The following is a 12,295-nucleotide window of genomic DNA, read 5'->3' as shown; positions in this document are numbered from 1 at the left end:
ATAATCAATGAAGAGTTTGGTTATTGCACCACTACAAACACTTTTCTTCCATGCATCTCTAAAATAGAATTCATCTAGAGGCCCACACTGGAGCAGTAGAAGGGAAAACATGCACTCCAGCATAGAAACTGAGGTCACCCTAAGCTTTCACATTTTAGGTGGTACAGGAGGTGCAGGCAGAAACTGGTTCTGTGATGACCTACTGCACATTTCTATTGTGCTAATGATGTATTACAGAACCAGACTGTAGTCCCATTTGCATTTGCACATGCTTTAAATACTGTAGAATTTTATAAATATTCTGTGCATTTGCTTTTTCCCATTAAATCCCTAACGTTGTGATGGTATTAGGTGGGCAGAGAAGTTTTCTTGGTTTTGCTGCTTTTTAAAATATGAGTATTTATTGCATTCCTTTTCTTATTGAAATTAAAAGTGCAAGCATGCTCTCCTTAACAGATTTTGTAGCAACTCAAAGCACTCTAAGAGATCCCAGGAAATAAACACAAAGCTGATATGGGATACTCTCCTGGGTGCCCTCTCACTTAAGAGTATGCATGAAGAGAGCACACAAATTCTTTAAATACTACTTTCACCTTTTTTATTCCCTATTGACTACCTAAGAAGTTTGCAGTAGAGTTGCCTATATAGCAAATGTAACCATGCTAACAACAAGGTCGTTTGTACAGAGCTGTTCGAGTCCCATAATTGGTCCTATAAGTTGAAAATTACAACTCGACCCCCCTACCCCTCAAAAAAACCCTGTGCAGGCATGGTCCTTGGTCATAATGTCCCTTTGTATCTGTGTTAATTATTTCCATCTCTTTCCTTGCAGAGAAGCCAATGAGTGAGTTCTACTCCCTATCTACTTTGCTTTCATAATATAAAGGACAATAATACCCTGTGTGAATGAGTCCTTAAACATAATACAACTGAATGGACCTAGCATTCCAGCATTTGTCAATACTGTTTGCCAGGGCAGGCATGTAAAGCAGAAGGGATAAATTAAAAAAAATAAAAATACACAATGTATTTTGAAGGATATATTGTTAGACTTTCAGTTTAGGAAAAGTAAATACGTTCAGAAAAATACTCTTTTTTGTTTGTTTGTTTGTTTTTTTAATGTAACCTGATTATTTTCTTTTAACGCATTTCCTTTTAATCACTTGGCATATCCAGGACATGAGTAAAGCAAAATACAGACCAGTGAGTCCAAAGCTGATAAGGAGGGGATACTCTCAAATCTGGGTTAGAGACAGGTGTTTTGAAAATCTGCTTGAAACTTGAAACTAGAATCTTTTTAAATACCATGGTAACTAGGCTCTGCAAGCAGAGTTTTCCCAAGCAGTGGAGGCTAGTATTAGCAGTTCCTTGCTGTTATCATTGGTGGCTACACATAGGACCCAAATTCCCAGGTCTCCCTGTTGGCAGTGGATTCTCAGTGAGCATTGGGAAGAAGCCTTTGGACTCTTTAGCTCTTCCTAAGACTCAGCTGGTAACCTTTCAGAGTCGAATAGCACAGGCTTTATGTAGCGAAAACATGGACAGTTTTTAAATAGTTCCATGTCTTACCAAATAATACACCCTATAAAGGTGTTAACATAATACATGTACTATAGATGTCCATAACACTAGTAGGTGTCAGCAGTGATTATTTAGTATGTTTTAAAGCACTGTAATGACCTGCTATGACTTACAATAATTAAGTCACATTTTACTAGCTTTCTATTAGTTATTTGTTTGCATATTGGGAAATCTTAGAAATGAACCGCTGTCACAGTGCAAACCAGAAAACAGTCACTTCTTGTATCACTTGGACTTGGCAGTCAGCATTTCCCTTCCTGCCACTAGGCTTTCTAAATGGCATTTCCTAGTCTTATGCAACCAAACAAATCTTTTTTTTTTTTTTTAAAAAAAAAAAAGGGGGGAGGGGGGAAGAAAGAAAATACAAAGTTGGTAACTGTTACCTAGGACTAAGCAGCTAATAAAGAAGGGATGTGTTTAGACTGGATTAATTTTCAACTAGAATCATGTTTATCAACCGGAACTGGAACATCAGCAATTCAGGTTGCAATGCAACAAGGCCTGTCTTTTAGTATTGCATTGGCAAAAGCTAACGACTTTTTGTTAATATGAAGCAGTCTACATCCAGGCTGATATTTTTTTTCTTGACAATTTTTCATGAGTGTTTTCTAATTATTGGGTTCTTGACTTGATAATTTTTCAGGATGTACTGACTACAGGGCTTTAATTCATGTTTTCTTCATGTTTTCCAAGGCATCCTACAAAAATATATCTAAGCAGAGTATATATAAACTTTTTAATAACCCATGGCAAATTTATTACAAACTAATGCTGGTAACTCAAGTTTATTTTTTTTCCAAAAGCAGGACACCATGTTTTAATTTTAACTTCATTAATTTGAAAGTAAGTTGCATAGGCTTAGGTGGTCATTGAGGCCTTGTGTTGTTAGTTTAATTCTCCAGGAACAAAGTAGCCGTTCTGTCACTGACATCCACCTTTGACAGGAGGAACTGCCCCCCTGAGGGCAGCTACCTAACTCTCCCCATGGCTATGAAAGGGTCCCAGATAACCCTTAACTAACACCACCTGAGATTACTCCTATATTACAGATAGTACCAGTCTTCCAGTCTGATGTCCAGCATGTTAGGGCATTACAATTCAACCAGTTAGCATGTGGAAAGCCCAGTGACTTGTCTTTGATGACAGCATAAGTTATGTTTGGCTAAAGAATGTTGTCAAAAAAGGTATTTAGTCTTCAGTTTTAAGGCCACGGTACTGTGATGCAGAGGCTACTCTCAGCATAAGTGACAATATACTTTCCCAGATTTCATGGTTCCATTTTTACTGATAATATTTTTGTTAAATGATCCGGTTCCATGAAGTCAGGGGATTTCATGAGAATCTCAACTTCTATTAAACATGAAAGGAATACGTCTCTAGTCCTTACTGTTAGCAGAAAAAAATGCATAAAACATGGAATAAGTTGTCCTAAAAGCTCAGAAATTACAATGTAAATTAACAAAACAAAAAAAAAATAATTAAAACTATACTTTGTTAATGTCTAACTCTTTAAGGATCCATGCTGTCTTTTATTACATCTTTAGAAACTTGTAAGAATTTGAGTTAAACATTTAGCTTTAAAAGTTATGTTTTTGAAAGTAAACATCCAAATACTGGCAGGGATTTTAAAGCTAAGTACACAATAGTAAGTAATCCTGTCTGTTTTCTTGAACTCAGAAATGACTGAGATTGATCACCAGTGAGGTACATACTATTTTGCTTTAAAAAGATTTTATGTTGATATCTGATGTTCAAATCAAGGTATATCCCAAAGGAGATAATTTCCTTTATGATGAGAGATGAAGTTTCCACATGGAGTCATGATAAGATAAGGGGTGTTCAGATGTTTCTGGAAGATTTTATACAATGAGACATATCATCTTTTGTCAACAAATAAATTAGCTGTTGTCACATTACTATGGTTCAGGTGTTGAAGAGCCATCAGTTAATACAGTTTAGACACTGTATGTGTTCAAACTGCCTCATGTTACTGGATCCCTGGAATAATGCTTTACACATATATGTGAGTTTTTCACCCACTGATCTCAAAGTGCTTTTCAAACACACACTCTAACACCCATGTTGAGCTTTAATATACCCTTCTTTACAGCTGGAGAAGCCCTGCATTTCTGAGCTCTGTGTAAGATTCCAGTTTAAGCTGTAATACTGCTTGAACTTTGATTACTGCAATCCATCTCTCGCACAACATTTGGAGTCCACAAATCCTCCATGCATGCTCATGGCAAGAAGGCTGGAGGGACCCCCCTATGTCCTGTGAAGTCTCTAAGGAAGGCGACCTCATTGCACCCTGCAGAACACAGACACTGCTCACTTCATAAGGGGCTGCCAGACTTATCTGAAGGTGAAATAAAGCTCTGGTCATGACCTACAAATGCTCTTATGGAGCACTCTGCATCCGCTGCAGGGCTGAGTAATCACACGTACATCCTCCTGCCTACCAGGGCACTCTGAGAGGAACCTTTTCTTGAGACACCCTTTGGGGGGATGAGACTTTAAATGGAACATTTAATCCTTATGAGGACTTTTACGAGATGTTTGCCTGGTCAACTGACTGCACATCTTCTCTGTATTTATTATTTTAAAACACAAAGAGCTGCCTCTGACCAGCTACATCAGGTACTCCCCGCCTGTAGTGTGTGCTAATAAGAAAGATTGTGATTTCTACAGAAAGTATGGCTATAGCATAGTAATGTCTTATTCTGCTGCATGTTTAAAAGGTAAACCTGTGGCTCCCTTTCAGCAACAAGAGGCATATTCAGAAAAGGCAGTGCTTTTATAAAGATACCATGGTGGCTTTCCTTGATGAGATCCTTGCACAAAGTTAAGACATCTCATATAAAGTAGGCACATGGGGCTCTGCTCTCGATCTGTCAGTAACCACAGCTCAGACAGAATTCTTCTTCAGGGTGTGAGAAGACGGAATTCTCCTTCCTGCTAACTCAGCTCTTGGCTTGGAGGCAAAATAAATTAATTTGGAAGGTATGTGCTTAGGAAGATGTGACTGAAGCTTAAAAATACAGGAATGCAAAAATTCAGCTGACAGGAGTGTAATTGGACCACCAGGCATTTTTTTCACTGTTTTTATTGAATTTGGATTTTTATTATTTTATTATTATTATTACTATCCCCATCCAGTGCTCATGAGACAACAGGCAACCCTGATTTCTGGACCCTGGATGTGGTAGTTCTGTGGTTTACTCATAAAACTGTGTCAGATAGTTGGTTTTCTCCTTACAAAGCAAAACAAAAACAAATAGCAAATGCCCCTTTGGGCACAAAAAGAAGCATGCTGAGGAAGAGGAGACCTCTCCATAAGTAGCCCATGTTAGGGTTCTCCAGCTGCCTTTCTCTGATGTGCCCAGGGGCTTGTGACTGCAAAGAGCCCTCCTTCCATGCCAAAGGGTGAGTGGAAGAAAGAATCCTACTCCAGAATTCAGCTTTCCTCTGTGAGTCTTAATATAGTAAGCTCTTAATATATCCCTGGGAGGAGTCTTGTTACTGCCTGCAGTTTTTCTTCAATTAGTGCCAATGGGACTAGATGACTACATTTAATAATTTTGAGGGAGGGTGGTAGCTAATTTGTTTGGGTCAGAAATGCCCAGAGTTGAAGGAAGAGGCGAGCAGGAGCAGTGGTTAGCAGGGAGGTGGAACTGTTATTGCTGTTTCATGGCTCTGGTCTGCACATCTTCCTGATCACTGTGTCCCAAGCACCCTTCATCCCATAGCCCAGCAGAATGTTACGGCATCCTGGAAAGACCTCCACAGCTTGCAACAGAATTTTGCGCTTTTGGGAACAGTTTTCCTCAAGCCAGTAGGTAAATCTGACCTCGTCTGAGTCTGAGTTGCACAGAAACAGATTGAAGGCCAGAAGAGAGAAGAGCAAAGAGCCAATTTGCCTGCGAGCAGGCAGCACACACAGCTGTCCTGTCCCTGCTCACAGGAGTGGCCATCAGACCTGTGCTCTGGTGAGCATCCCACCTGGGCCACAACCCACCAGGGGCTGTTGTAGCCACATGTGACAAGGATGGATAAAACTTCATGCCAAGGCTGGGGAACTCTGAATGATCATTACTTCCTTGAGACTTTTCATTTCTCTATTTATTTTCCAGGGCTGCGTATTTTAAGCCCAGGGAGATCTCTCTTCCTTCATGCCCAGAGGCTGGATGTTATCAGCCCAGCCGCTTCAAAAGCACAACTTTTTCACTGCGGTATCTGCAGAATGTGAATTTAAACCAAGCTCAAAATATATCTCTTTCTTATCACTCCTCTCAAAATTATCTGAGAAACACAGACCTGGGACCTTAATTGCTGTCTGAGTGTCCTTGTCAGTACGGGACTCTATTAAGCCAGAATTATGCGCAGGCAGTGGACTGCAGTGCAACCCTTTGGAAACCATGTGTGTATGAAGGAGAACTGAATTAACATGGGAGCAAGTACAGCAACAAAAGATCCCTCTGTGAGTATCTCTACTTTTTTACCAAATGAAAGCTCCTTACATTCTGCAGAATTGAAGCAGACTGGAGACAAGTTTCCAAAATAACTTAAATTCCATCAGCATTAGCCAATGTAACAACAATAAAACCTAAGACCTTCATGGCATGTGAGGCAACCTCCTCCCCACTCCCCACCCCATGTTTGCTGTTATCTCACATGTAACTGGTAAAAAAAGACTCTTTTTCAATGGGGACAGTACTGTGAAAACTTTATGAATGCATGGCGAGTTAGTCCATGCTCATTACTGCAACTTGGTTTGCATTGTTCACTGGGTCTTTGCCAAACGTATCTGTTGCATAATTATGTGGCTTGCTTTAATAAATTCACTGAAGTTTCTAGGGATGTAACTAATATTTCCCCTTCCTTTTCTGTAATTGTACAACACCCACCACAATGAGACCCAGGTCCTAATTGATGGATTTGTGCCATGATTTACACTAATTATCAAAGCCAATGTTATAACACAGGAAAATAAAAACATCCAGCTATACATTTAAACAGCTGAGAAAAAAAAAAACTTAAAGAAAAAAAAGCTATAAAATCATAAGAAAAGTTATTTGGCTGTTCACTGAATAAATTGCCTAACTTCCTTGTGAGCAAAACCAATTTTAATTGATTTTCTGTGCTACACACTGATTTAGACTGAATAATACTGGCTTAAACCAAGAGCAGCCTCACTGAAGTCAACTTCATTACTTGAGATTTCTGCATGGGAAAGTCAAATACAGTGATGGCAGGCGTGGCTTCACATCCTGATAGTTTGACTGTGCAGACAAGCCCTTGTATGTGAGGGAGTAAGGGGAGTTTGTGAAAAAGGTTCTCATGGTTTCAGTTGAACAGTGTCTAAGAGAGATATTTAATAAGGAACTCCAAAATATGTTCATTGTTTGGAGTGTTTCCAAGCTCTTTCCTCCAAAAAGCTGTTCCCAGCATATATGATTCAGGGTTGGTTATTCCATGCTCATGTATTCCAATGGAAATGGGATGATTTCTATGTTGAAGTACTAGACAGTATGATTAAAGAGTGCTGGAGCTTGGACAATGCAATTTAGAACCTTTAAAAATGTTTCCATCCCCACATCTGACCTCACTGAATTTATTTAATATGCATTTGAAGGAATAGCTTTGAAAAGTTATTTTCTCTGCAACAGAAAACTGGTCTTTCAAAGAACAAATGAAATGTACATACACAAAATATACACTGAAAAATCAAACATTCTTTAGGGTCACAACAAATGTCATCTTGTCAGGGCTCTATGGCCTACTTCATATAGCACATTCTAGTTAACATTACTGTAGCATATTTCTTTATATTTCTTTGGCAAAAACTCAGTTTCAGAGTGGCAGTGCATAGAAGCTTCATCCTCTCAGCTGCAAACCTGTGGCTGGAATGTAAGGATATACTCTATAAAGATACTCTTGGGCTTACCTAGGTCAGAGCACTGCACCACGCGAAGATGGCACTGGCAGCGGAAGGGGCACACTGGTCCAAATCCAGATATGACTGGATCATCCGTTGGAGGCATATCAGCCGACCCTTCATCCTCCAGCATAAAGTCAAAGAGGCCCTGCTGGTGGAACGGCTTGGCCAAGCATGCTGGCAACAGTAGGACAAAGAGAAGAGCCAGCCTCATGGCTTAGTTCATCGACTCCGGGCACAACCTAGGGATCAAAGCAGGAGATTTATAACAAAAGTAGCAGTTTCCCATAGCTGCACAGTTCCTGCCGAAGGAGGTCCAGCATATCCACCAATTGCATAACTGTTCCTTTCAATAAATGAAAACTGAATTGTGAAAATAGGACAGTTATGTGATAGAAGTCTGGTAACTGCTTGTCAGTAGGCTTTTTTCTTACAGAGCAGTTTAAAGACAACTGTAAACACATCTGTTTGCATATTTAGAGTAATATTTATTAGGAACAGGCAGCGCTGTCAACTTTGTTATGCAAAACAGTCAAAACAATAAGCCACATTTTCCATGTGTCTGTTTTCTGCCAACGTAACAGTCTATTTGATTTCATTAGCATTTGTTTCATAGGAATGAGTTCGTCCCCTGGGGACGAACCTGAGGTTCCCAAACTTGTGGCTTGAGAAATATTTTTTTAAAGTTCCAGCTTGCTGTGTGTTTTAAATTATAGCCTAGTAAAACTGACTGAGAAAGAGTAGGACTTAGTGGTGGGGTGGAGAGGGGAAAATCTTTAGTTGTTTAAATGAGCTATACTCCTTTCCCAGTTTAAACAGCACAATAAAATGGAATACGATGTTATATTGGATATTCTTAACTTTCTTTCCAAATTTTTTGTTTAGGGGATTTTATGACATAAACAATATACTCTGAAAATCCCCTGTTTTACACTGCATGAGCACTCAAATTGATGCCTGTTGTACTGTCAGCACACTTTGTAATGGGACTTCAGGGCCTCATTCTACAGACTTTCATGCTCAGGAACAACTTTACCCAAGCATGTATTGCCATAGATATTAACAAGGAAAACTGTTTAAATACATTTTCTCAGGACCTAGGCCTAAATGCATTTCAACACACTGTACAACGTACTACCTGTGTTGTGCACTAAGGAGAAATTACAAAACAGTTGTTTGCAAGTTTTGCATCAAGGCTGTATAGATCAGTTAGTTTTCTGGAAATTAATTTATTTTTCTTTTTATTTTACATAAGAAAGTTTATCTTTTACAAACCTTTATGGGTCTAAAAACAACTCACAAAAAAATATGAAGAAACCTGTCTTCAAGTGGCCAAGTGTCAGAAAGGCAAACTTCTCATCGATTTAGGAGCCTTTTCTTAAAATGAATGGCATAGTCCTGAGTACAGATGTTACTCTTTGTAATGAAAGCAAAAAAGTCCACTTGCTTATTCAGGTCAATAACTTCCAAAATGCCTTGTCTGGGTGTTAGCTGGGCTTAATTTTTTTCTAGTAGAAGTTATCTAAAAGTTATGGGTGTGGTGTAGCATTTCTCAGCTCTACATTGACTAATGGAAACATACAAAACCTGGGGGGAAGCAGAGGAGGAGGACTGTCTCCCTCTCCGCGTCAACATATGGAACCTACCAGGCAGATGGATGACATGGGCAGCTGATGTTAGGTGCGACTGGTATACTGAGGCCTCTCTTTCTAGAATACCACACCCAAGCACTCTCACAGGAGTAAAAACAAAATAAAACACACAGGCCTGGAATTAGATACAATCTATATTGTGCCTGTGTTCAATTTTCTTTATGAAATTCTACCTGCAGATGCCAACATTGCAATCCTCCAGAAAGCTTTAGGGCTCAGTCTTGAGGGGATGATGAGGTAACCTTATAAAATTTGCTAGTGTTTTAAAATCATCGTTTACATTTCTGTCACCTGCCTAACAGGAAGACAGGTACCTAACATCTTCCAGTGTCCCAAAGACTTCAAAGTGACTTCACACATGGAGCAAAACATTGTTTCTGTTGTCTAAGAACCATTTGCTTCTGTAATTTTAGGACTTGATATGAACTGAAAGCATTTTCCCTTAGTGCAGCAGACATGCTACCTACTGTGTGCATTGAGGGGTTTCATAGACCCCAGTGTCAACTAGAGGCTCAGACTGTTTCAGCATGTCCTGTCAGCCCAGCTCAGTGCTGTGCAAACCTGTGCCATGCAGCAGGGCTGGCTGTGTCCCCATGTGGGCCACCCTCCTGCACACCCTGCCCTGGCCCTCCACCGACATCGGGGCTGCCCGCTTCCCAGCAGCACCCCCAGGACACATGCAGGGTCCACATGGACAAGTAAGGCTGGCACAGTAATGTGGTGTCAATGCATGGTGGGGAATTCTTACCACAGTTTAATCAAAACCATTTTTTTAAAAAAAATAATCATTATTATGTATGAACTATTGAAAAATAACAATGCAATTTATTAATAATCTGAAATTGAAAGACAAATCTGTTAAATCATCACCATTCATCCTAATAAGCTGCTGTGTGAAAATGATCAATAAAACAGTACTCCAGTACAAATTACTTTTCAGGATATACATTAACATCAATAAGTATTGGTAATGCTGCACACTAACTCCAGCATGGCACTGGCTGTCAGTATAAAAGATTCCCCAGCTCTTTTTTAGATATTTGTATATTTTTAAAATACTTTTAAATTTTTAAAACTGCTTGTATTCCCCCCCCCCCCAAGGTGACTGCTGAAGCACCATCCTTCCCAAGAATGCACAATCAGAACCTTATCCTGGAATTAAATTACTACCCCTCAAAAAAAAAACCCAAAACAATGCAAAGGCACTTTGGAAGTGTCTTCACACTTTACTTCTTGTTCATATTAATATTGATGACTTCACTTATATCAGTTAAACCCTGTAGTAGGCCTTTTCCTTAGGTCCCTGTTTTGTCAAAACCATAATAAAAACAGTGAGAACTGAGTATAAAGGAAGACTGTAGGACAACAAAGGATATCAAGGATCCAATCTGAGGACACAGCAGAGAAAATAGCAGACATAAGCTACATATTAATCAGGAAACAGGAGTAGATATGTGTCTGCATATCTTCATTCGTATACACATTCATACTGCAGGCACATGTATCTGTTCCTATTGTTTGCATGTGTAAATGAACATAACCAGAGAAAAAGACATTTACAAAACTGTACTAGTAAGAAATATTCACATTTCACTTACAAAAAAATAGAGGGGAAAAAAATTCTGAATTCTTAAACATCTGTGACACAATATTTACATCTGCAGGACATAACTGTTTAAATTTGCTTTAATTATGTGTTTATAATGAGGAAGACTGTTCCACAAACTGAGGAAACTATACCATAGACTTGGCCACATTTCAGTTTAAAATACCACTGGAAATATGCTTCATCAGTTCACGTCACCACTGTATTGGTGGTCTTCTTGTCAGTTTACCTTAATATTACATTTTAAATATTAGTTCACCTATTGTCAGAAATCTCTCAAAATGCCACAAAAGACAAGTTAAACAATATGTGCAGTTTCAAAAAAAAATCCCCTAAATTATACTTTTTACCCATTTTGTGTAATAAAGTCTAGATGTGCAAACATAGGAGTTGGAAGTTTTAAAGAGATTAAAACCCTGTTAACGGGAATTTCAACTCCAGGAGTTTTCTTTTCTACTATTTCATTCATAGGAACCTTCTTTAAATGAGTCCCTTGTTTGTACACTGTAACATAGCACTTTCTAACGTTACAAAGTCATACCCTGAGCCTGTTTAACTATCTACTTCATATTTTTTCCTCTGAAATTGAAATTATATTCATTAATTTTGGAATATATAGGAAGAAATCCAAATGAAAAAGAACTCACAGAGTACAGTTTAAAACAGAAATGTAAGAACTCACGCACTGTTTTACACTCACTACATCACCAATTCTAAACACTGGATTGCAAACAGAGAATATACTGCTGCAAAAGTTTACAGTAAGGAAAAAGAAAGGACTATAGCAGTGCTTATACAAATCAAAACAAGAGACAGAACAGTCAAATAAACAGTAGGAAATCCGCACAGTCCCTGAGAATGCATTCTCATGTTCCCAAGAAACAAAAGTGCTGGATACAGAACTTAACATTGCTAAACGTTTAGTAGGATTTTTTCCTTACTTCTCCTAAAATTCAACTAGTTCTTGCCGTAGACTTGCCCGAAGTTTTATTAGTGCAGCATAATTCAGGAGAATTACTGAAAACCGTACCTTTTAATCCAGGGATTTGCAACAGGAGCTCTCAAAGCTGAGATGTAATTAAACTAAATATTCAACCCAAGCAAAAGGCTTTGCAGGTGTGGAAAGGAGGAGGGGGTAAGTTCAGCTCAGTGACTGTCACTTGGTGGAAAACCCTCCTGCTTCTATTCCATAGCACAGTTAAAAAATAAGGTTTCTCTCAATGAACACAATCCAGGCTGACACCCACATTAGATCATATGGTAATGATATGTCTCCTGTATTGTAGCCAGAAACTTTATCAGCTCTTTTGCTTTCTTTTCCTCCTTTTTCTTTTTCATTTGCTTTATTTCTTTTTTCATCTGTTTAGAATCCCAAACTACTTGTACACTATAAGACAGATGCTTAGATGTAATTCATCTTACTTATTTATATCCCTATAACATATATTTAGGAAAGTTTTCTTGGTTTTAACTATGGGGTTTTTTTCTGACTCATTACTGAGAAAAATGTTTGGCTGTTCC

The 12,295-nt window shown here is 38.7% G+C and overlaps 1 protein-coding gene across 1 annotated transcript in view; it reads right to left on the bottom strand.

The window, feature by feature from the left end:
• Positions 1 to 12,006, bottom strand: part of DCN (decorin) — a 40,173-nt gene extending 28,167 nt beyond the window's left edge. Inside the window, exons 1-2 of the mRNA XM_037389536.1 lie at positions 11,805 to 12,006; positions 7,526 to 7,758 (exon numbers count right to left, since the gene is read on the bottom strand). Coding sequence (XP_037245433.1) covers positions 7,526 to 7,730 — 205 coding nt within the window. The 5' untranslated portion in view covers positions 7,731 to 7,758; positions 11,805 to 12,006. The remainder of the gene's footprint in view (positions 1 to 7,525; positions 7,759 to 11,804) is intronic.
• Between the last annotated feature and the right edge of the window lie 289 nt (positions 12,007 to 12,295).

Source organism: Falco rusticolus, chromosome 5 (genome assembly GCF_015220075.1).
Source record: "Falco rusticolus isolate bFalRus1 chromosome 5, bFalRus1.pri, whole genome shotgun sequence".
Taxonomy (NCBI): Eukaryota; Metazoa; Chordata; class Aves; order Falconiformes; family Falconidae; genus Falco; species Falco rusticolus.
Note: the sequence above shows the minus strand (reverse complement) of the source record. Positions and strands in the feature narration are given on the sequence as shown.